Source organism: Panulirus ornatus, chromosome 47 (assembly GCF_036320965.1).
Source record: "Panulirus ornatus isolate Po-2019 chromosome 47, ASM3632096v1, whole genome shotgun sequence".
NCBI lineage: Eukaryota > Metazoa > Arthropoda > Malacostraca > Decapoda > Palinuridae > Panulirus > Panulirus ornatus.
This window is the reverse complement of record NC_092270.1, coordinates 432,785-453,837: the sequence shown is the minus strand read 5'-3', so window position 1 is coordinate 453,837 and position 21,053 is coordinate 432,785. Positions and strand designations below refer to the sequence as shown.

Sequence of the window (21,053 nt, the reverse complement as noted above, 5' to 3'; positions counted from 1 at the left end):
TTAATGGTAGGTAGGTCGCAGCAAATCGTGGCGGATTATAGTATTTCATCGTAGGTTATAATGAGTTGTGGTCATGACACATTGTGATGGGTCATGATGGGGTATGCTGGGTTATGTGGTCATGGCACATTGTAATGGGTAATGATGGGGTATGCTGGGTTATGTGGTCATGACACATGGTAATGGGTAATGATGGGGTATGCTGGGTTATGTGGTCATGGCACATTGTAATGGGTAATGATGGGGTATGCTGGGTTATGTGGTCATGACACATTGTAATGGGTCATGATGGGGTATGCTGGGTTATGTGGTCATGGCACATTGTAATGGGTAATGATGGGGTATGCTGGGTTATGTGGTCATGACACATTGTAATGGGTCATGATGGGATATGCTGGGTTATGTGGTCATGACACATTGTAATGGGTAATGATGGGTTATGCTGGGTTATGTGGTCATGATACATTGTAATGGTGGGTCACAGTGGGTTTTAATGGGTCGTAGTGAGTTATGGTGAGTTGTAGTGGGCTATGAAGGGACGTAGGTAGTTATGGGTTAAGAAAGGACTTACGTAGCTATGGGATATGAAGGGACGTAGGTAGTTGTGGGTTATGAAGGGACGTAGGTAGTTATGGGTTATGAAGGGACGTAGGTAGTGGGTTGTGAAGGATAGTAGGTAGTTGTGGGTTATGAAGGGACGTAGGTAGTTGTGGGTTAAGAAAGGACTTACATAGCTATGGGATATGAAGGGGACGTAGGTAGTTGTGGGTTATGAAGGGACGTATGTAGTTATGGGTTATGAAGGGAGGTAGGTAGTGAGTTATGAAGGATAGTAGGTAGTTGTGGGTTATGAAGGGACGTAGGTAGTTGTGGGTTATAAAGGGACTTATGTAGTTGTGAGTAATGAATGGAGGTACGTAGTTGTGGGTTATGAAGGATAGTAGGTAGTTCTGGGTTATGAAGGATAGTAGGTAGTTCTGGGTTATGAAGGATAGTAGGTAGTTGTGGGTTATGAAGGACGTAGGTAGTTGTGGGTTATAAAGGGACTTATTTAGTTGTGAGTTATGAAGGGAGGTACGTAGTTGTGGGTTATGAAGGGAGGTAGGTAGTTGTGAGTTATGAAGGAAAGTAGATAGTTGTGGGTTATGAAGGGTCGTAAGTAGTTGTAGGCTATGAAGGGACGTAAGTAGTTGTGGGCTGTGAAGGGAGGTAGGTAGTTGTGAGTTATGAAGGAAAGTAGGTAGTTGTGGGTTATGAATTAACGACCGCTAAAAAAATATATGAAAGCAGTTTTTCTTCTACAGCTCCAGGGTCCCCTTTATGGAGCTCCCGTGTCTCTGGAGATGAGCTGCAATCAGTAGTAGGGAAATAATGGACTACTTAAGGGTGAAAAGTCCTTCGACAAAGTTGTGCTCCTTTTCATTCACCTCTCATTCACTGTGTAACCACATGCAGACAGATTATAGTGACACACACACACACACACACACACACACACACACACACACACACACACAAGAGGCAGGAGGTCAAGAGAAAGGTGCAAGAGGTGAAAAAGAGGGCAAATGAGAGTTGGAGTGAGAGAGTATCATTAAAGTTTAGGGAGAATAAAAAGATGTTTTGGAAGGAGGTAAATAAAGTGCGTAAGACAAGGGAACAAATGGGAACATCAGTGAAAGGGGCTAATGGGGAGGTGATAACAAGTAGTGGTGATGTGAGGAGATAGAGTGAGTATTTTGAAGGTTTGTTGAATGTGTTTGATGATAGAGTGGCAGATATAGGGTGTTTTGGTCGAGGTTGTGTGCAAAGTGAGAGGGTTAGGGAGAATGATCTGGTAAACAGAGAAGTAGTAAAAGCTTTGCGGAAGATGAAAGCCGGCAAGGCAGGTTTGGATGGTATTGCAGTAGAATTTATCAAAAAAGTGGGTAACTGTATTGTTGGTAAGGTTATTTAATGTATGTATGACTCATGGTGAGGTACCTGAGGATTGGCGGAATGCTTGCATAGTGCCATTGTACAAAGGCAAAGGGGATAAGAGTGAGTGCTCAAATTGCAGAGGTATAAGTTTGTTGAGTATTCCTGGGAAATTATATGGGAGGGTATTGATTGAGAGGGTGAAAGCATGTACAGAGCATCAGATTGGGGAAGAGCAGTGTGGTTTCAGAAGTGGTAGAGGATGTGTGGATCAGGTGTTTGCTTTGAAAAATGTATGTGAGATATACTTAGAAAGGCAAATGGATTTGTATGTAGCATTTATGGATCTGGAAAAGGCATATGATAGAGTTGATAGAGATGCTCTGTGGAAGGTATTAAGAATATATAGTGTGGGAGGTAAGTTGTTAGAAGCAGTGAAAAGTTTTCATCGAGGATGTAAGGCATGTGTACGCGTAGGAAGAGAGGGAAGTGAGTGGTTCTCAGTGAATATCGGTTTGCGGCAGGGGTGCATGATGTCTTCATGGTTGTTTAATTTGTTTATGGATTGGGTTGTTAGGGAGGTGAATGCAAGAGTTTTGGAGAGAGGGGCAAGTATGCAGTCTGTTGTGGATGAGAGTGCTTGGGAAGTGAGTCAATTGTTGTTCGCTGATGATACAGCGCTGGTGGCTGATTCGGGTGAGAAACTGCAGAAACTGGTGAATGAGTTTGGTAAAGTGTGTGAAAGAAGATAGCTGAGAGTAAATGAGAATAAGAGCAAGGTTATTAGGTACAGTAGGGTTAAGAGACAAGTCAATTGGGAGGTAAGTTTGAATGGAGAAAAACTGGAGGAAGTGAAATGTTTTAGATTGTGGGAGTGGATTTGGCAGCGGATGGAACCATGGAAGCGGAAGTGAATCATAGGGTGGGGGAGGGGGCGAAAGTTCTGGGAGCGTTGAAGAATGTGTGGAAGTCGAAAACATTATCTCGGAAAGCAAAAATGGGTATGTTTGAAGGAATAGTGATTCCAACAATGTTATATGTTTGCGAGGCGTGGGCTATAGATAGAGTTGTGCGGAGGAGGGTGAATGCACTGGAAATGAGATGTTTGAGGACAATATGTGGTGTGAAGTGGTTTGATCGAGTAAGTAATGAAGGGGTAAGAGAGATGTGTGGTAATAAAAAGAGTGTGGTTGAGAGAACAGAAGAGGGTGTTTTGAAAAGGTTTGGTCTCATGGAGAGAATGAGTGAGAAAAGATTGACAGAGAGAATATATGTGTCAGAGGTGGAGGGAACGAGAAGTGGGAGACCAAATTGGAGGTGGAAAGATGGAGTGAAAAAGATTTTGAGTGATCGGGGCCTGAACATGCAGGAGGGTGAAAGGCGTGCAAGGAATAGAGTGAATTGGAACGATGTGGTATACCGGGGTCGACGTGCTGTCAGTGGATTGAACCAGGGCATGTGAAGCGTCTGGAGTAAACCATGGAAAGTTCTGTGGTGCCCGGATGTGGAAAGGGAGCTGTAGTTTCGGTGCATTATACATGACAGCTAGAGACTGAGTGTGAACGAATGTGGCCTTTGTTGTCTTTTCCTAGCGCTATCTCGCGCATATGCAGGGGGAGGGGGTTGTTATTTCATGTATGGCGAGGTGGCGATGGGAATGAATAAAGGCAGACAGTATGAATTATGTGCATGTGTATATATGTTTATGTCTGTGTGTGTATATATATGTATACGTTGAAATGTATAGGTACGTATATGTGCGTGTGTGGACGTGTATCTATATACATGTGTATGTGGGTGGGTTGGGGTGGGTGAGTTGGGCCATTCTTTCGTCTGTTTCCTTGAGCTACCTCGCTAACGCGGGAGGCAGCGACACAGTATAATAGATAAAAAAAAAAAAAAAAAAAAATATATATATATATATATATATATATATATATATATATATATATATATATATATATATATATACATATATTCTGTTCTGATATTCCTAGCTTAATGGACTGTAAATTTCGGGTTAAGTACGATGTTTTATGTTTGCTTTTCGGTAAGGTGAGAACTTTCCACTAAAGACTGAGTATAGGTAATGTTTATCCACGCCGGTTGAGGTTGTGAACACCTTCAGTAGCGAACTGTCAATTCCTCGTCTGAGAAAATTCACATTTGGGCCAAGTGAAGAGCGAATCATCTTTGCCAAGCGGCAAGAGTCAATAATACACTTGGGTTCTGGCCTGTCGGAGTGGAACTTCATGAGTAGCAAACCCGTTATGTTAACAGGACTCAAGGCGTTCCTGTTATTAGAACCTAGGACGTTCCTGAAGAAGTGCTGAAGGAGCGAGAGTTGGTGTTTATACTCTTGCCTGAGGTTCTAAGGTACTACACTGGCATTGGAGGGAGAATTGTTTATCAAGAATTTACATGGTTCAGCTATAGTACACACTGGCTGTTGGCTGTAAGGAAGATATACCGGTAATAGTAAAATAGACCTTCCTAATGAAGGAGGTGCGCGTGCTTTCCGATATCCTTGATGTGGAATAGAATAACTTGATTCTTTTGCTATTTGATTATTTTTTTTTTCTTTTTACCTAGATCATTACTGTTGTATCGCGAACCAGGTCTACTGGTCATTTCAGGTGATTGCATAGATGTCTTGGGAGGAGTAATGAAGAAAGCAATGAGAGGTGTGTAGGGTGAAAATAAGTGAACATGGATAGGGTTTATATCAATTGTCCTTTCAGTTTCAACACTAAACAATACTTTAGACAGACAAATTGACTGCAGTGGACTGTGGGTCATGTTTATTTGTAGAAAGGATGTGTTATCATTTTATTAGTTTTTAGATAACAAAAGCAACGAGAAAAATGATTGTAACGAGTAAGATTGAGTGAAGGAGGGTGGCTCTTCTAACCCTTCTAGCTATCGTCTCTTGCTGGTCCTCTGAAATCTTTGACCTTTACTGGACCTCTGAAGTCTTTAACTTCTCCTGGACCTCGAAAGTCTTTGACTTCTATTGGTCCTCCTAAGTCTCTCACTTCTACTGGTCCTCAGAAGTTTTTGAATCTCTTTACAAAAGTTCTCATGAGGCCGATGCAACAAGAAGAAAAGTGAGAACATAGATGAACACTTTGATAAGCTCCTATAAGATAGATGGAAGATCTATAGAGGGTAGTGCATGGTGGATGCTTTACTTATCGAAACGATATAGAAACAGGAAGAATGAATTATTACCAACAAAACGTTGAACTGCATAGCAAAATTAGGAACATTTAATGCATTTTATTACCTTCAGCTGAAGCAATGATCAGTTGATGAGACGTTCTGTGACGCAATTTTCTTTCCTGTTTTTGGTAAGCAAAAGATCGACATCCCACTTGAGACACCAACTGAAATAGTACGCCCCTGTTTTTAAGTAAAAATAAAATGGACCGGGTTATTGTACTTGTCGAAGAATAAGAATAATGATGTAATACATCGTTGGAAGGAGGATCTATTTTAGGCTGCCGTTTCGTGGAAAGTGTGGGAGTGCGGTTATTCTTAAAGCCAGGCGGCGAGAAGAGCACGAGACGGGGTGTTGTTAGAATGGAGAGAGAGAGAGAGAGAGAGAGAGAGAGAGAGAGAGAGAGAGAGAGAGAGAGAGAGAGTCATCTTACTGAAGGGTGTGTTGAACTCCTTCCCCCAAGTAGTTGGCCACTATAAAGAAAGCAAGTAGTTAGGACTAAGAGAGCATCCCCTGGGCTAGCAGCCTTCCTTCTACTATGAATACTAATTCCACATTCTTTCCTACAACCATCGAAAATCAATGTTTACCATCCCCAGCAGCTGGAGGCCAAGCCAGAAATAAAGAAAAAAAAATGTTGAGAACAAATGTTTACACTGTGGGATGTTTTTTCCAGTAGAGTATTTTATTGGATAATATTGTCTTATTCTCACGACGTAAACTCAAAATACTGGGGATCTGTCTGGTGTGTTTTCAGAAATCACGTAGTGGCTGTCTTTACGTAATGTTTATGATTTTTCTTTTATGAAGTACTTGATATTCTCTACACTGAAATATATTGTTTCCTCCAATATGTTTTAACTACACTGCCTTCCGTTTTCATCTTCTAAAATTACCCAAACTCCTTTCATCGGAACTTTTCTCTGACGCACTCAAGCTGAACCTTCTCCCAAAACGTTCCATCTACCACCTCTTCCTGCACTTATTACGTGCATGCATCCTCGAGCACTTACTCTATCATTTTCTGATAACCGCAGCACTTTAGCTGCACTTTTCCACACGAAGCCCATACCTTCCAACGCTTTACAACTGCGTCTTCCAACCACACCACCACCAACACTGGCAGACCATAGCATCTTCCTTCACTTAATAGCTGAGGACACGTCCTCCAGCCCTTCTCTTATGCTATTCCCCGTCCCTGGTACACATTGCTACACTTCAATCATCAGGTCTCCCCACATCGCACCAGCACACATTCCCACAGCTCAGTCATCAGGTCCCCCCCCCCCTCCGCACATATTGCGACAGCTCAGTCACTTGACGTGCCACCCAACTTCCCCCATCGTTTGACACTGCTTGCCAAAGATCAGTCACCAGCTATGTCCGCTACAATCGCTAGCTGCCTTCCCTTCCCCTTCCCCCGCGAACCACTGCCACAGATCAGTCACCAGGTCTGTTACAGTAGCTGTCTCCACACACACACACACACACACACACACACACACACACACACGCCTGACCCCAGCCACAGGTTAGTAACCAGGTCCGTTACTGTAGCTGCCTCCACCGCTAGCCCGACCTCTGCCACTGGCCAGTCACCAGGTCCATTACAGTAGCTGCTTCTACCCACGGACGTCTGCCTCAGCAGCTAGAGGCCTTGCGGGATGTACGTACTTCGTGACCATGAAGCCTCCCAACGGACAGGTTTATGGGGGATAAATTACGCCGTGCTTGAGAGTAGCCCAACAATACCTAAATGGAGGCCATAAAAGTGTCAGCATGGGTTTATAACATGAGTGAGTTATACTTAGTGTTGGGGTGGTGTTGGTGATGGTTGGAGCGGCCGCTGGAATGATAGAGTGAGGTTGTACGTGGGTAAGACATGTAACAGAGGACTTGATAATATATGAGTAGGTTATGTACTGGAGGACGGTAAGAGCGTCTTGAATTCAAAATCTTTTTAGATGGAGGCAGAGTAGTGAGATGATGTGGTGGTGAGGGAAAAGTTATGGTGCAGGTGGTAAGGTAGGGGGCCTGTTAGGGTGAGAATACGCTGGTGATAGGTAATGTTTAGTGGTGGAGATGTAGGTTGGAGTCATGATGTTGATGTGACGAAGTGTGATGGTAAAACCATTGGGGCAAGGTTGTTAGGGGTTAATGATGTTAGACTGTTCGTAGAGATGGTAATACCAGTGTAGGGGGACTGTTAGTAGTGATGGTAATTCCAGTGGGGAACTGCTAGTGTGATGGTAATTCCAATGGGGTATTGTTGGTAGCGATGATGATCGAAGTAGGGAATTGAATAGGAAAAGTGGGTCGGGTGGTAGTAGGAAAAGGATAATAATTGCCAATACATAGATGAATGTATACATGAATAACGGTTTACAGGATTTAAGCAACCAGACGGCTGAAAATGCACATTTGAGGTATTACAGAACTGGGAAGTCATTATAGTTACCACTTAAGAAATCATGCAAGAACTTAAGAATGGGGTGAGCTGGATATTTGCGCACTTTGGGTAAGCATGAAAGTGAGGTACATCTAGATAGCAGGATGACATATACAGGAATGATTACAGAGCAAATAGCATTGTTTATACTTTATTAAATGGTTGAACATTAAGGTATGAATAGTTTTAGTAACACAGTAGTTGACATACCAAAAAGCCTTTTTAAAAGAAACTGAGCTGTTGACTTGTATAGCTATGCATTTGTTCATGGGCTGTTTATAAAGTTCACAATGGCAGGGAGAGGACTGTTCTTATGTCTCTCTATAGAGCTCTGATCGAAACAAGTCAATTGTGGTGAAGAATGGTGGTAGTTAGGACATGTTGGTTGGTTGTGGTGTTGAGGACGTGAGGGTTTGTTGTTGTAGTTAGGACCCAGAGGAGGAGGGGCAATTGATTATCTCACAGCTGTGTGTCAGTTCGGGTCGTTACATGTAACTCAAGTCATTATTATTTAAAAGAAATTAGAATATTGAATTGGTGTTGATCGTGATTTACGCACGACAGTTACAACTACATAATTGATAAGTATTTGTCAACACTAATACCGTCCCTCGTCACAGCAGATAAAGGGTTACTACTGATAATTCCATCTGAAAGGGAAGGTGGAGGCTGTGTAACTTCCCACCTGAAGAACAAATAGATTAGACCATCAAGTGATTCGATATCTTCCCTCGACTATAAGTCTTCTTACTTCAGGACGTATTTGTGAGAATGATTCACAGTGGAACGGTTCCTCCCACTTTTCTTTGATTTTATGATAATCATTTAGATTTGTTTATGTTCACGATCAACATCACGACCATTGACCTTCAGAGCTTCTCAAGAAGGTTTGAGAAACCATAGTTGTCAGGATGTGTCACCCACGAATGGCGTTCATCCTGCTTAACTGTTAGAAAGTACAGGATGGATGATCATAAGGTTAAGGCAGTAGAATCCACATGGTAGCAAGAACGTTCCCAGGAACTGAAAAAACTGATTTGCTCTTTTCTTAGTTGTGTGCGCCTCCGACACAGCAGAGACTGGTGTTTCATTGTAAGAAGCGAGCGGTCTGTGGAGATATCCAGAAAACCTTACAATGTGACCCGCAGAGTGTGTAGCCTCCTAACTAAAAGTGAAAGAGATGAAAGCAGGTGACCTCACACATCAGTCAGTCACTTTTGCGTGGTTGCTCACACTCGGTTGGACTGTCCTCGTTTAAGAGGCTCAACCCAAACAATACTGGTATTATAACAAGGGATATCAGTCTCCTGTGAACATGGTTGTTATCGATTTCTTGAAATTTGAGATTTTGTTTACCGTGATAATGTCAGTAATCATAAAGTTTCGGACAGACAAAAGGTAACAGATGTGCGAGCAGAGCACTTGTCCTTCCTCCTCCCTCCTTGTGTGACAAGCGGGTGTAAACAGCGTCATGGTCGTTCCTGCCTCCATAAATCTGGACTCTGAATGACAAACGTGTAAAGAAATCCCAGGAAGCAAAGTTTGATTACCAAAATAAACCTATAAGCATCTCATAAAAGGCTCGGTTTAAATTGTCATGATATCAAAGCCTGGAATGTACAATTTACCCGACAGAAGACAGACTTTATTTTGAAGCCGACTGATGTTTAATACTTTTTTCTATTCTGATAATGTGATCAGTCATGTGGTCCAAGTGATAAATTATGGGCACTTTCAAAACGATAGAAAGTGATCTGACGTGTAAGGACTCTTGAGTCTGAAAGGCCATATTCATGTGTGATGATGGTTGAATTAGGAGCCATACTTATCATTCCCAAAAGATACAAAAGCATTCATTCTTACCAAATTTTGTCAGTAAAATCGCTTCCTCTTATTCTCTAAGGAATAATCATGCTGAACGTGAACCAGTCAGTACAGTCTGGCGGAGGTTGGCGGATCAGGTGGGACTTTAGTGTGGACGTCAGGCCAGTCACCGATAGTTTAGGTGGGACACAAACCCTGTGGCTAATGGCTCAGGAGGGATCAGTGCGGACGTATGGCCAGTGGCTGGCGCCTCATATGGGACATCAGTGTAGACATGAGGTTGGTGGTTGGCGGCTGATGTGGCGAAACAAAAAAATCGCTACGCTTGAAATACTTGGAGCAGCATGACAAATGATAGGCGTCGAAGCATCTCGAAACTAGGGTGCATCTTTCCTGACGTTGTCAAGTTACGCAAACTCAAGCCAATATTTCCTCTATTAATGCGAGTTAATGGTATATAAACATCAGGTATGTAGGAGGGTAAAGAGTAGATTATTGACAGTATTATAAGGTAATAATTATATAAAATGTTACTAAAGGAGTACAGTTTAGAAATTGTGAACCGTAAGTATAAACTGTAATGTTATTGAAGGTAAGAATTAAAGTTTGAATTATGCTTTTAGCTTATGGTTAAAAATATGAATCATAGAGCATTAAGAAGGGAAGGAATGAGAGAAGGTTGATATCAAGGAAGCACGGGTGGTGACAATGAGTATTTGAGGACACGTGGCAGTCATTCATGGCGTCTCTGACTCCATTCCCAGGCGAGGTGTGAAGCTTCAAGCTGAGTTGCTCAGCACAGTGGCCGCGCTGAAGGCCTCGGAATTTTTTCTTTCCATTTAATATTCCCACTGCAGCAACATTGTTTCTTTTCATTATACTAAGATGCGAGGATTTTGCAATATGACTGAAATATGTATTGAGCTGCTTTAGATTTCTCGAGGCAAGCTGCACGCCGAAGAGGACGGAATTTGAATCAAAGACGAGCCTGGATAAATCAGTTCAATAAGCGCAGACTTTCATAAGCTTGCACGAATTGATTTTATCATACGAATTGATTTTGATCTCTCTCTCTCTCTCTCTCTCTCTCTCTCTCTCTCTCTCTCTCTCTCTCTCTCTCTCATATGTAAGTTTCTGTACTGCCAGGTAGTTTGCTTCGCTGCTACCTAAGTGTGTCCAAGAGCTAATCTTATCAAGAAGACATTCCACTAAATGTCGCTGAGAGACTCACTGGTAGCAGTATGATGGTGCAGGCAACATGTTGGAGGATACACTTGATGTATCAAAATTAAAATGGAGACATGTGGAGATAGTAGCCAGACTGTCTCTTAGATGGTGAAAAGTAAGTTGTCATTAGTGGAGGTTGTTGGTACCTGGTATACACCTAGGACACAGGGTATAGTTGTTGGTAACTGGTATATACCCAGGACGTAGGGGCTGGTTGTTGGTACTCGGTGTATACCTAGGACATGAGTGGTTGTTGGTACCTGGTATATACCTTGGACAAATGGGTAGTTGTTGGTACTTAGTATATACTGTGGACACTAAGGGTAGTTGTTGGCAACTGGTGTAAACCCAGGACACAAGGGTGGTTTTTGGTACGTGGTATTTAGCCAGGACACAAGGGTGTTGTTCGTACCTAATATATATCCAGGACACAAGGGGTAATTGTTGGTACCTGTCATACACCAGGGACACAAGGTTTAGTTTTTGGTATTTGCTATATATACCCAGGACATTAGGGGTGGTTTTTGATACCATGTACATAACCAGGATACATGGGGTGGCTGTTGATACTCGGTATATACCCAGGACACAGGTGGTGGTTGTTGGTGTCTGTTGTATATCCAGGACACGTGGAATGGTTGTTAGTTGCCAACTGCCACACGTTAATCAAGCGACGCAGCAGCTTGTCGATTATTGCGTGGTCTAGCTTGTGGTGGGGCCACACAAGCAGCCAGCCCTCGGAGCAGACACCTAAGTAATATACATAGATGAAGGAAAGTGAAACAGCATTGTGGAGTAGGCCGAGTGGAACAAGCAGCATTGTGGAGTAGGCCGAGTGGAACAAGCAGCATTGTGGAGTAGGCCGAGTGGAACAAGTGTCAAGCTTGGGAGATTAGATAAGTTGTATTTGGATTTCTTTAGACTCAGCTATCTAAATAGTATGTAGAGCTAGAACCTCCCCAGGTGTAAATAGTATGTAGAGCTAGAACCTCCCCAGGTGTAAATAGTATGTAGAGCTAGAACCTCCCCAGGTGTAAATAGTATGTAGAGCTAGAACCTCCCCAGGTGTAAATAGTATGTAGAGCTAGAACCTCCCCAGGTGTAAAAGCAGTGGTCTGTATAAGAACGGATCGATGTTGTTAACTGCTGTTCGGAAGACAAGAATTTACTGCTTCTGAACAAGTTCCCAGCTTCGTGTAATGTTAGGTTTATAAGATACGTTAGGTATTGCTAGTACCCATTAATCTCCTATTTGTCATAAAGGGGATGGAGTTGGGGGTTGGAAACGTCATTTAGCAGCTAAGATAGTATTATATGACACTACATATCGATTTTGCAACAAGTACGACATAAATGATCCATTCTGTCCCCATGTGAGCAGTTCCGTCAAGTTAGCCATCACCAGGACTAGCATTAACTGGTCACGCATTCCCCAACCCACCTCCCACTGGTCGGTTGTGGCTCAATACCAGAAAGCCAGATCATTGTTGATTGGCTCTGGAACATGCAATGTCACCTGACTCCTAATCCTGCTTGATCCAGTCACCACCAGCCTGTGAACCTCAGGGCTGAGTAGCTACACAAACGCACCACTCTGTTTTTCTTTTTTTCTTTTTTGTTCTTTCTGATTCAGCAGACTGGTCGAGGGAAACTGTAATTGAACTGAACAAAGAAACTGTTCTTAGTTAAAAGTATGATTAAATCTTTAAGTATTTATAATAAATAAATTATTTTAAACTAATTTGTTAGCATATTGTTCTCTACACACACACACACACACACACACACACACACACACACACACACTGAAAAAGGCTAGAAGGCTTTAATTTCCCACCAAGTTAGATAGATGAATACGGAGTGACCTGATGATAGTCTTTCAAGTTTCAAAACCAATTTAATGACGTATATAGTGAGGATCTTTAAGTAAGAAAAGTGGACAAAACAACCAGAAGCCATATCACGAAAATATAGCAAGACACGTTGGAAAAACATAAAAAAGCGCTTATATAGTATAAGAGTAGTAGTGGATGAACAGATCAATTAACTGAATAATAAAACTAAGTGTGGACATCATGGAGAAGTTTGAAAAGTCGTTTGATGGTAAAGTTCAAGAGGTGGGGCCCCGCAAGCGTAGAACTCCTCCCTTCCCCTCTCCCGACGGTCCAAATGGGTTATAAGGGAAAGTTTATGAGGCACACAGTTATAAAAACAACCGTACATACCTTAACCTTCCTGTTCCTTGGGTCTTATCTATCTTCTTGGCCACGTGTAATGGGTCAGGTACGCATGTCATAAAGGTCAGTCATGTGTGTTTTGGTGGGAAAACTGATGGGCAGTTAAGCGGTGTGTTGTGTCTTAATTTTGGTAGTTGCATTAGCGGCAAAAATGGTCTTATATATATATATATATATATATATATATATATATATAAATATATATATATATATATATATATATATATATATATATATATATATATATATATATATATATACTTTGTCGCTGTCTCCCGCGTTAGCGAGGTAACGCAAGGATACAGACGAAAGAATGGCCCAACCCCCACCCACATACACATGTACGTATATACATACACGTCCACACACGCACATATACATACCTATACATCTCAACGTATACATATATATATATACACACACAGACATATACATATATACACATGTACATAATTCATACTGTCTGCCCTTATTCATCCTCGTCGCCACCCTGCTACTCATGGAATGAAAACCCCCTCCCCCTATATGTGCGCGAGGTAGCCCTAGGAAAAGACAATAAAGGCCATATTCGTTCACACTCAGTCTCTAGCTGTAATGTATAATGCACCGAAACCACAGCTCCCTTTCCACATCCGGGCCCCACAGAACTTTCCATGGTTTACTCCAGACGCTTCACATGCCCTGGTTCAATCTATTGACAGCACGTCGACCCCGGTATACCACATCGTTCCAATTTACTCAATTCCTTGCACACCTTTCATCCTCCTGCATGTTCAGGCCCCGATCACTCAAAATCTTCTTCACTCCATCTTTCCACCTCCAATTTGGTCTCCCACTTCTCGTTCCCTCCACCTCTGACACATATATCCTCTTTGTCAATCTTTCCTCACTCATTTTCTCCATGTGACCAAACCATTTTAAAACACCCTCTTCTGCTCTCTCAACCACACTCCTTTTATTACCATACATCTCTCTTACCCTTTCATTACTTACTCGATCAAACCACCTCAGACCACATATTGTCCTCAAACATCTCATTTCCAGCACATCCACCCTCCTCCGCACAACTCTACCTATAGCCCATGCCTCGCAACCATATAACATTGCTGGAACCATTATTCCTTCAAACATACCCATGTTTGCTTTCCAAGATAACGTTCTAGACTTCCACACATTTTTCAACGCTCCCAGAACTTTCGCCCCCTCCCCCACCCTATGATTCACTTATATATATATATATATATATATATATATATATATATATATATATATATATATATATATATATATATTACAAAGTCTTCAATGCCTGTTGTATCAGTAGGATGCTTATACCGAATTGCCGGTGTCCTGGTTATATACAAGGTATCAGAAACGACCCCTAACGTCCTTGGTATATAAAGCAATACCAAAATCTAAACCTTGTGTCCTAGAAATATGACAGGTACCAACAACTGCCCCTTGTGTCCTGGATATATATCAGGTACTAACAACACCCTTGTGTCCATGGTTTTTTAATTTGTTTATGGATGGGTTTGTTAGGGAGGTGAATGCAGTAGTTTTGGAGAGAGGGGCAAGTATGCAGTCTGTTGTGGATGAGAGGGCTTGGCAAGTGAGTCATTTGTTGTTCGCTGATGATACAGCGCTAGTGGCTGTTTCGGGTTAGAAACTGCAGAAGTTGGTGACTGAGTTTGGTAAAGTGTGTGAAAGAAGAAAGCCGAGAGAAATATGAATAAGAGCAAGGTTATTAGGTTCAGTGGGGTAGAGGGACAAGTTATTTTGGGAGGTAAGTCTCATTGGAGAAAAACTATAGGAAGTGAAGTGTTTTAGATATCTGGGAGTGGATTTAGCGGATGGAAGTGGAAGTGAGTAACAGGGTAGGGGAGGGGACGAAGGTTCTGGGAGCGTTGAAGAATATGTGGAAGGCGAGAACGTTATCTCGGTGAGCAAAAATGGATATGTTTAAAGGAGTAGTCGTTCCAGTAATGTTATATGGTTGCGAGGCATGGGCTATAGATAAGGTTGTGCGAAGGAGGGTGGATGTGTTGGAAATGAGATGTTTGAGGACAATATGTGGTGTGAGGTGGTTTGATCGAGTAAGTAATAAAAGGGTAAGAGAGTTGTGTGGTAATTAAAAGAGTGTAGTTGAGAGGGCAAAAGAGGGTGTATTGAAATGGTTTGGTCACATGGAAAGAATGAGTAAGGAAAGATTGACAAAGAGGATATATGTATCAGAGGTAGAGGGAACGAGGAGAAGTGGGAGACCAAATTGGAGGTGGAAGGCTGGAGTGAGAAAGATTTTGAGCGATCAGGGCCTAAACAAGGAACAGAGTGAATTGGAACGATGTGGTATACCAGGGTGGACGTGCTGTCAATGGATTGAACCAAGGCATGTGAAGCATCTGGGGTAAACCATGGAAAGTTTTGTGAGGCCTGGATATGGAAAGAGAGCTGTGGCTTCGGTGCATTACACATGGCAGCTAGGGACAGTGTGCACGAATATGGCCTTTGTAGTCTTTTCCTAGCGCTACCTCACGGTATAAACATCCTACTGACACAACAGGCGTGGAAGACTTTGTAAAATACTACTTTTGAAATCCAAAGGTGTCATTCGTACAAAAGAAAAAACACACCTCAAATATTCGGGGCCCAAAACCCTTCAACACCTTGCCATATACCGTCAGAACAGCATTGGGTGTACGGTAGAGAAGTTCAAGAGTACACTGAATAAGTACCTACAAAGTGTACCAGACCAGCCAGCCTATGGAGGCTATGTGGACCTGAGGGCTGCGGCTTCCAGCAACTTCGTCAACCAACTACCCAATCCAGCGGTCTGGGCCCAGCCCAGGGTGTGGGGGTGAAGAACTCCGAAGATTCATCGAAGTATGCACAAGGTAACAATACCTGGTCATGGCATGGAGTGTCTAGTGTAGTAACAAACAAGAGCAGAAAGCCTATATCATATTTCTGGCAAAAAAGTTCGTCGTTCAGATAACACTGGAAGAAAATTATTTTTCCCAGTATTGCACCAATAATCTCAAGTTAGCTGGTGGCAGATGGAACCGTAGAAGAAGTTCTCTCTGTCGTGTGTCCGGATTAAAAGCTACAATTTCCTCGAGGCTCCGGGTAAACTTTTAAGTTATTGTCATTGTAGTTTAGAATTTTTTCTTTTGGCCAGCATCCAGGACTGTCAGTTTGACATGGGAACCACGCAAACACGGAAAACTAGCACAACAGTAGTGGCTCTTGCTTACCTGCAACGTTTGGATTCATATCCTTTGGTGTTTGGTTTTCTTATGCTAGTAATGATATATAGTGGTGTTCTCTTGGTGGCAATAGAAGGCTTTGTCAACTTTTCATGATATGTAATAGCACTGGTTGTGAATTATCTGATTTGTTTCAATTGTAATGTTAGTGTCACATCTTTTGCTCAGTTGGCAATGATAGTCTTACGTTTTGTTTATTTATTAAGGAGTTAGAAAGTACTCAAATGTCACTCTCTATCGGAATTACTTCGAACAACAACTACACCGCAAACGGAAAATATATGTAATACACATGGGTATACCTCTCAATATTTGTACTACACATGGGTATACCTTTCAATATGTCTTACTAATATGAGAGGTAAGGATGACTCCAAAATATCATCACTGAAGTCATGAGATGCCTCGTCCTTTTCATTAAGGCGTTCATTCTTGTCAGTCTATTAGTTAACTTTTGTTTAATGAGGGAGTTAAGTTTGTAAACTTGTGACGGTATATTTACATACGGCCTGAGATGTTCGCCAAGGACTGGCTGCACTACAACAATTTAGATGATGATCGTTCCAATACACTCCTAAGTGACTACTCGTGACTTAATGTAGACTTTGATAAGAAAGTGAAAAAATGTATAAAGTGTTCGATGGTGTCCAGATACTTTTGTATCATATTAGAGTGTGCGTACACCAGAGGGTTGATGACAGGTGACCCCCTCCGAGGAAGGAATATAGTAGTCGTCTGGTTATTGTACGGTCAGGAAAGGAGATATAGTGCTGCACATCACAACACCAAAATGGGGGAACTGTAGCTATGCTTGTTTTATAAGCATGAAAACCAGTATTGCATATAAATGATTGTGTTATATATGTATCACTGTCACATTAAATCTATATCAGCGGTATGCATATGATTGTATGTTTATTAGGATGTGGAACTTTGAGTAGTTTAATTTCATATCTTTAGCCAATGCATATCATTAATACCAATGTGTTTACTTCAGGCTCCTTGTGTCTGAACATATAGTTTACGTATTGCTGAAGGTTCATTATGTCTGAACGTATAATGTGTGTTATTGCCGAAGGTTAATTATATCTGAACGATTAGTTTTCTCCTCTTCAAGCATGTAATGATGTCATTATAGTACATAGTATGACACATTGTATTTATGTATCATCAACATAGTCTTTTCTGCCTTCCAGTGTCGGCGATGTGCGTCCGTATGATCCCCAACGTCCCCGCCCACCATGCCCAGCCCACCGTCATGCCAGCCCACCCATGAGGCCAGGATGGCACCAGCTGCGGCCGGTGGGCGGCGGGTCTGGGATGAGGGCGGCGGTCGGTGTGGTGAGTGGTGGTGGTGGGCGGCAGCCGTGGTGGTGGCGGTGGCCGTCCTCATGCCTCACAACACCAGCGGCAACATCGACCTATACATGTCAAGCCACGAGACCCACCGCCTCCTAGGTCAGTACCTCCCTACCGTGTGTGTGTGTGTGTGTGTGTGTGTGTGTGTGTGTAGATGAGGTTGGTGATGGGAGGAAAGAGACTAATTTGTAATGGATTTGAAGGTTGGACGGAGGAGGGTGATGGTGATGGGTGGGGGAGGATGGTGATGGGTCAGAGATGGTGGTGAAGTTGCCACGTAGAGAGTAATGGTGGTGAATCAGAAAAAGATCTTGGATACGTCGTTTTCCCTAAGACAAGATTCAATATTTTATTAGAGCGCCATGATAAAGTAACCCAGGGGGGCCATGATAAAGTAATCTAGGGGGTCATGATAAAGTAACCCAGAGAGCCATGATAAAGTAACCCAGGGGGTCATGATGAAGTAACCCAGAGAGAAATGATAAAGTAATCCAAGGGGCCATGATAAAGTAACCCAGAGGGCCATGATAAAGTAATCCAGGGGGACATGATAAAGTAACCCAAGGGGACATGATAAAGTAACTCAGGGGGACATGATAAAGAAACCCAGAGGGCCATGATAAAGTAATCCAGAGGGCCATGATAAAGTAATCCAGGGGGATATGATAAAGTAACCCAGGGGGCCATGATAAAGTAACCCAGGGGGACATGACAAAGTAACCCAGGGGGACATGATAAAGTAACCCAGGATTCCATGATAAAATAACCCAGAGAGCCATGATAAAGTAACCCAGAGGGCCATGATAAAGTAATCCAGAGGGCCATGATAAAGTAACCCAGGGAGCAATGATAAAGTAACCCAGGGGCCATGATAAAGTAACCCAGAGGACCATGATAAAGTGATCCAGAGGGCCATGAAAAAGTAACCCAAAAGGCGATGATAGAATATCCCAGAGCGCCATGATAAAGTAACCCAGAAGGCCATGATAAAGTAATCCAAAGGGCCATGATAAAGTAACCCAGAGGGCCATGATAAAGTAATCCAGGGGGACATGATAAAGTAACCCAGGGTGCCATGATAAAGTAACCCAGAGAGCCATGATAAAGAAACCCAGATGGCCATGATAAAGTAACTCAGAGAGCCATGATAAAGTGATCCAGAGGGCTATGATAAAGTAACCGAGAAGATCATGATAAAGTTACCGAAAAGATCATGATAAAGTGATCCAGAAGGCCATGGCAAAGTAACTCAGAGGATCATGATAAAGTAACCGTGGGGATTATGATAAAGTAATCCAGAATGCCATGATAAAGTAATCCAGAGGGCCATCATAAAGCAACCAAGAGGGTTATGATGAAGTTATCCAGAGCGCCATGATAAAGTAACTGAGAAGATCATGATAAAGTAATCCAGAAGGCCATGATAAAGTAACCCAAAGGATCATGATAAAGTAATTCAGAGGATCATGATAAAGTAACCCAGAGGAACATGATGAAGTAACAAAGAGGATCATGATAAAGTAACCCAGGGGATCATGATAAAATAATCCAGAGGGCCATGATAAAGTAACCCAGAGGATCATGATAAAGTAACCCATGGCCCCATGATAAAGTAATAATGAGGGTCATGATAAAGTGACCCAAAGGATCATGATAAAGTAACCCAGAGGATCATGATAAAGTAATCCATAAGGCCATGCTAAAGTAACCCAGGGGATCATGATAAAGTAACCAAAAGGATTATGATAAAGTAATCCAGGGCGCCATGATAAAGTAACAGAAAAGATCTTGATAAAGTAATCCAGAAGGCCATGATTAAGTAACTGAGGGGACCATGATAAGGTAACCTAGGGATCATGATAAAGTACCCCAGAGCGCCATGATAAAGTAACCCAGGATATCATGATAAAGTAATCCAGAGCGCCATGATAAAGTAAACGAGATCATGATAAAGTAATTCAGAAGGCCATCCGAGAGGAACATGATTAAGCAACCCCGAGGACCATGATAAAGTAATGCAAAGGATCATGAAAAGTAACCTAGAGGATCATGATAAAGTAATCCAGAGGATTATGATAACGTAACCCAGAGGGTAATGATAAAGCAGCCCAGAGGATCATGATAATGTAACCCCAAGGGCCATGATAAAGTAATGCAAAGGATCATGATAAAGTAGCCTAGAGGATCATGATAAAGTAATCCAGAGGATTATGATAAAGTGATCTAGATGGACATGATAAAGTAACCCAAAGAGCCATGATAAAGTAACAACAGGGGGACATGATCAAATAAGACAGATGGCCATGATCAAGTAACACAGATGGCCATGATTAAATAAGGGAGAGAATATAAAAAAGCAGTGATATATGGTTATGGAGGGAAAGGATTGATAATGGCATATGATAATGCAGTTATAGACAAAAGAAAACGTACAGTGAATATAAAGGAAGCACAAGGAGCGGTGGACAAGCCAGTTAGAGAATAAACAGATAATTTAAAGTCGGGAGAAGAGAAACACCAGCCATTGTCCGTGGTCGCTGGGCCTGATAGAACCATTTGTTGCGTGCCTCCATTACGGTACGCCTCGCACACCAAATATAGAGCAAGACGAGAGATAGAAAGAGACAAGAGGTAGGGCAAAACGAGAGACAGAACGAGACAAGGTAGAGGGTCGAGGCGAGACACAGACTAGAGATACAAATACAACAACGGAAAAGAGAGACAAAGGCAAGTGTGAGAAACGAGATAGAGCGAAGCAAAAAATGATACGCTGTCAAGGAACATAATCGGTGTAGGACTGTTAGTTTTAGAGACATGTCTTAAGAAATAGAAAGTAATAACTAAGATATTGGCTTGCTGCTGGCTGACGACAGTAATATCAACAAGTAAGGGAAAGATAGTAAGACACAACTGAGATGGGAAAGTATAGCTTAACTGAGAAAAATACGTCTGACAAAAGAAAATGATTAAACATTAAGAGTCAAGTGAGAGATAGTTGGTGAAACTATTGAGATGTAAGGAATGGTAAGTTGGTGGCATTCTGCTGTGTGAAATATAATGAAGCTTAGCTGAGTGTTAAGTATGGCGAGATAGCAGTGAGAAGATAGGACAGGAAAAGACAGAGAGAATGACAAACAGAAAGAGAACATGACGTAAATCCTTCGTGAAAACCGACTTATAAGGACCTGCTCATACGTCACATGCAGAGAAACACCATAGACATCTTCACTACACCCTCGATAGACCTAAATTCACTTCAGAGGCCTTTAACCTGACCCGTAAGGGTATTCACTATACCCTCATCGTCATTACAGATTCTTCCTAAGTGTACTTGTACAGTGCAGGTAAAAGGCCGTTATCACTATACCCTTATCATCACTGCAACTTCACCTTTGTTTCACCCTTGCATCTCAGGACAGAGGCCTCCATCTCTGCATCTTTTTCATTACATCATTGTCTTCACTTTTGACTCATCTTTACTACACCAAGGTTCATTAATCAGCCTTTGATATGGTCATTATGGATCATATCAAACGACTTGGTTTAGTTAAGATACC

The 21,053-nt window shown here is 42.1% G+C and overlaps 1 protein-coding gene across 5 annotated transcripts in view; it reads left to right on the top strand.

Annotated features, from left to right (window-relative positions):
• The window catches only part of LOC139763402 (tyrosine-protein kinase Dnt-like), a 487,587-nt gene that overhangs the window by 230,405 nt on the left and 236,129 nt on the right, over nucleotides 1-21,053 (top strand). For all 5 annotated transcript variants that reach the window (XM_071689406.1, XM_071689407.1, XM_071689405.1 and 2 more), the window contains one exon: nucleotides 17,334-17,595. In XM_071689406.1, the coding sequence (XP_071545507.1) occupies nucleotides 17,379-17,595 (217 nt within the window). In that variant the 5' untranslated portion in view covers nucleotides 17,334-17,378. The remainder of the gene's footprint in view (nucleotides 1-17,333; nucleotides 17,596-21,053) is intronic.